General features: G+C 42.2%; 1 protein-coding gene across 1 annotated transcript; it reads left to right on the plus strand.

Annotated features, from left to right (window-relative positions):
* Positions 1 to 201: 201 nt before the first annotated feature.
* On the plus strand, positions 202 to 3,265 carry LOC131073731 (receptor like protein kinase S.2). The gene has a single exon (XM_058010230.2). The coding sequence runs from the start codon at positions 615 to 617 to the stop codon at positions 3,048 to 3,050; it is 2,436 nt and encodes an 811-aa protein (XP_057866213.2). The 5' UTR covers positions 202 to 614; the 3' UTR covers positions 3,051 to 3,265.
* Positions 3,266 to 4,889: the final 1,624 nt, after the last annotated feature.

Raw genomic sequence — 4,889 nt, forward strand, 5'->3', positions numbered from 1 at the left:
CACCGCACACGGCAGCAGTTTTTTTTTGTAGCGTAAAACTTAGCGAGTTCCACTTTTCACGCGGTACAAATGTCAAGGGCTGTTGTCAGTAGCTGCCACGTGTTAATGCAATTTGTGCGCACTTTTTATAAAACCACCGTTTAAAATTTTGAGAACGTTTCAAAATTTGATGTATGTAGGTAAATGTCCGCCGGATCCAATCTAACTTTATAGACAGCCGTAATATTCAACACAGGAATCGTTTTTTAATGCGATTGCGTTTACACTTGTTAATTTATTTATTTGTTTAGAAAGCAATCGCATTTATATTTGCATTGGTACGCTCTATTTCCCGCTCTGTCTCCACCAGTCATAAATATGACCTGTTAATTCTGTTTCGGATGAGGGGGTTGGCGTTGGGAGGAGATTTTTTACTTTCTTCTCGGGAATTCGAACTGTGGATCTCCTGAGTGCTTTGATTTTGTTTGTAGGCACGGGGGTTTCGGAGTGGATTGAGAATTTATGCTTTGAACTTTATGGGTTTTGGAGTGGATTGAGAATTTATGCTTGAAATTTATGAGAAGGTCTCGGAATTTGAGTCTCTTGAGGTGCTTTTCGGGTAGGCGTGTTGAGATATGACAAGAGGGTGCTTTCAGGGGCGGGCTTCTAAATTTGTGGATAATACATTCGAGCGGCTGCTGCAAAAGTATGAGTGGCGACTGTGGCTGGGGTTCGATTGGTCGCCGAGATTTTCTTTCTCTATAAAGAGGTCTCTGTCTCGAATCCGGCCGCGGACATGGCGGTGGCGGTGGAAGTTATGGCCGAAGCAAATTTGGCCGAGCGAAGCCGCTCGGAAAGGCCAGGACTTTCACGATACGGCGGGCATGGTTATTGTTCCGTCTTGCAAATTCAGTTCTGAAAACCCTAGGATCTTCAGCTATGCAGAGCTTTATATCGCTACCATGGGTTTCAGCAAGCATGAGCTGCTCGGCAGCGGGGGTTTTGGTAGCGTTTATAAGGCGGTTTTGCCCAGCGACGGCTCAACCGTGGCGGTGAAATGTGTGTCTGAGAAGGGCGAGCGGAGGCTGGAGAAATCCTTCGAGGCGGAATTGGCAGCCGTCGGTCAGCTGAGGCACAAGAATTTGGTTTCGCTCAGGGGCTGGTGTTTTGAAGAGGACGAACTTCTGCTGGTCTACGATTATATGCCAAATTCGAGCCTTGACAGGCTCTTATTTGGCCGCCATGGCCCTGTTCTGGAATGGCAGAGAAGGTACAAAATTGTCTGCGGCCTGGCCGCAGCTTTATATTACCTGCACGAACAGCTGGAGACGCAGATTATACACAGAGATGTAAAGGCCAGTAATGTGATGCTCGATTCTGCCTTTAATGCTCGGTTGGGGGATTTCGGCCTTGCTCGTTGGCTGGAACATGCAGGTACAGAGTTCGAATCCCTGAAATTGCAGAACAATAATTATAACTCCAACAGGGGATTCAAACTTATGGAGAGCACTCAGATCGGCGGCACGATCGGGTACCTTTCGCCTGAAACTTTCCAGAGGCGCAGCAGTTCGACGGCAAAATCTGACGTGTTCAGCTTCGGCGTCGTGGCTCTAGAAATGGCTTCTGGCCGCCGGGCTATCGATTTGAGCTACCCGGACGAGCAGATCGTGCTGGTGGACTGGGTCAGGGATTTGTACGAGAACGACCGGCTTCTAGAAGCCGGCGACAGTCGCCTGCCTGACGGCTTCGACTTGCAGCAAATGAAACGGCTTCTTTACATCGGGCTTCTCTGTTCTCTCAACGATCCCTCTGCCCGGCCGACGATGAAGTGGATAATTCAGGCCCTGGACGGCGAAGTGGACCTCCCGCCGTTGCCCTCATTCAAAGCCCTCCCATTTTACGCGTCTCTTTCTTCCGGCAGCTCCGGCAGCCTGAGCACCACCGACAATAACATCAGTTCTTCCAAGCTTTTGACTTCATCCTCCTCGGGGTCCCCCAAGCCCAAATCCTCGAGCTCCGATGGCGAAGAAAGGAGAAATCACAGTGTGAATACGCGTAATTACGCGCAGCTGGTGGATGCACCGCGGGAATTCGGTCTACGGGAGATCCTTGCGGCGACCGACAATTTCTCCGACGAGAGCATGGTTGCAGAGATGGACTTCGGCACGGCGTATCGTGGACTCCTCCGGGATTCGAACCTGCGTGTGCTGGTAAAGCGGTTAGGGATGAAGACGTGCCCGGCTCTCCGGTCACGGTTTGCACATGAGCTCCACAACCTGGGGCGTCTCCGGCACCGGAATCTTGTCCAGCTGCGTGGCTGGTGCACGGAAAAGGGCGAGGTGCTCGTTATTTATGATTATCTGATGAATCGATCCCTCAGCAAGATGTTGTATTTCCAGAAAAAATCTTTCGTTCTGGACTGGTCCAGCCGGTACCGGATCATCAAGGGGTTAGCCGCGGGGCTGCTTTATTTGCATGAGGAATGGGAACAAACTGTTGTGCACAAGAGCGTCACATCTGCAAACGTTTTTCTCGACGGGGATTTGAACCCGCGACTTGGAGGCTTTGCGCTGGCGGAGTTTCTCAACCAGGGCGATGACTCGCACCATTCCACCGGCTCTGTTAGGGGTATTTTCGGTTACATGTCTCACGAGTATGTGGTTTCTGGCAAGGCCACGACGGAGGCCGATGTGTTCAGCTTTGGAGTCGTTGTATTGGAGGTGGTTTGCGGCAGAATGGCGACGGATTTCCGGTGCCCGAATGTTCTTCTGGTTAAGTGGATCAGCAATTTGGAAAGGAAAGGGATGCTGTGCAACGCTGTGGATGTGAGATTGCAGGGGAGCTATGATGTTGAAGAGATTCGGAGGCTGCTCAAGCTGGGACTTTTCTGTACTCGGAGAGATCCGAAAGCACGACCTACGATGAGGCAGATCACGCACATACTCGACGGTGATGATCGTCTGCTCATGTCTGTCGAAGCGCTCCCTGATAATTCCGAGCCCGAAAAGGATTCGAAAACTTCTGCTTGCGCTTTACTTATAAGAAGAATGCAGGCTCTGGGCATACAATGATTTGAGATGCAAGACAGTTTTGAGTCGAATGATTTTTGTATATTACTATCGTACTTACATATTCTAGTTCTTAGTTCCGAGGATTTTCGCCATTTTATGCTCTGTAAGGTGTGTGATTGATCTGCTGTATTCAACGTGTATGATATTGTATTTAGTTGAACATATGGCAGTGCTGTTTCTAAATTTGAACTGTTCGCGTTTTAAATTTTGTATCATTTTGTTTTGTGCTGTGGCAGAAGAAACAGAATTTTTGTTGAGCAATCAAAAGCATTAATCATTTTAGAAAGACTCGTAGGATTCTGATTCCGGAGTTGGAGAAAAAGTTTGTCTCTTCTTTTGATTAAATTTGAGAAATTAAAGAATATAGGGGAACCGACTGGGCTTGAGTGGGCCAAGAAAAATTAGGAATGCGTTACGGAATAATATAATGTTTGGCCAACGAACTCCCGAAATAGTTGTTTATCATCAATTCAAATACGAAACTGGTTTGTTTAAGGGCCGGTGGCCACTCAAGCTACTTTACGAGGGAACATGTATTAAGACTGTTTAAATGAGGAGCCCTCCTTGTTGGGCGCGATATTGACAACAGCCTATGGCTTCATTGCTTAACTGTTGTTAATATGCTTTATGAAGATTCTGGATATGTTTATGATAATTTTATTTATCTGTTTAAAATTGGAAAAGATATTATGGGTAGGGAAGAGAGAATCTTTTTCTAAATGGAAATTCATCAAGGCCTCCAATTCCCTTTCAAACAGGCATTCTTCGAAAAAAATTTGTTGCCTGTCGTTTTACGATTTAATTCATGATCTCCTTGTTGACAGTAAAAGATAAGGATAGGCTTAAGAATATTTGAAAGAACATGATTTAGATATAAAAGTTAATAGCTTTTGAAAGGTAGGTTAAGGTTACATATATTTTAATTAGTAGGGTGTGATATAATCTTTTAATAAATAATATATATTATTTATTAAAATAAATATGTGAAATAGATAATTTTTAAATTTATTATCCAAATGTTTATTTTGAATCTGAAAAAGAGAAAATTAGTAAAAGATGTTAGAATTTTTTTTTTTTAATATAAAAATATATTATAATCAACTGTTTATGTCAAGATTATTTAAATTAATGTAAAGAATCAATACATTCTTATTATATTGATAGATATTCTTTTGATGGATAAAACTAGATGAAATGTTTAGATTGATGGTGGAGATTTAAATGACAACCAAATAGATCTAGACACTCAAATTTTCAATTAATAAATAGAAGGTGGAAGTTGTACTCTTAAACTTTTTTTTTAAAATTTCTTGAGAAATACAATGCAAACTTTATCCGTACTTCACTTAATTCTATAGTGGACGTCATTATCTTAAACAAGGAAAACTAAATGCCATCTCTTTCAAGAGGAATATTTACTTGACTCTTAGATTGATCAATTCCAAGTGAAGCTATAATAATATAAGGGTAGCGAGTTCATAACATATCTTTTGTTCAATTATTTTTAAGGGTGGAAGATTGTTCTTTCAAGTCAAAAGGATTGAATTGCAAATGTGCAACTTTTAATTAAGAGTTCAATTTATACAAGAGTACAAAGATATTTTTCTTCAAAATAAACTTTTTAATTAATTAAAATAAAAAGTTATGATTAGAGAGTTTCAAAAGAATAAGAGTGGAAACATATTTTTCTTTCAAGCTAAATCATTTAATTAATTAAAATAAAATAGTTACGTTTTAAGATTTTCAAAGATAGTCATTGAATAGTTAAAAATTTTTTTGCCTCTTTTCTCTTTTTATAAAGTAAACGGGGTTATTTACCATTTCTAAGTATGGATTTAA

This window comes from Cryptomeria japonica, chromosome 1, assembly GCF_030272615.1.
Source record: "Cryptomeria japonica chromosome 1, Sugi_1.0, whole genome shotgun sequence".
Classification (NCBI taxonomy): Eukaryota; Viridiplantae; Streptophyta; class Pinopsida; order Cupressales; family Cupressaceae; genus Cryptomeria; species Cryptomeria japonica.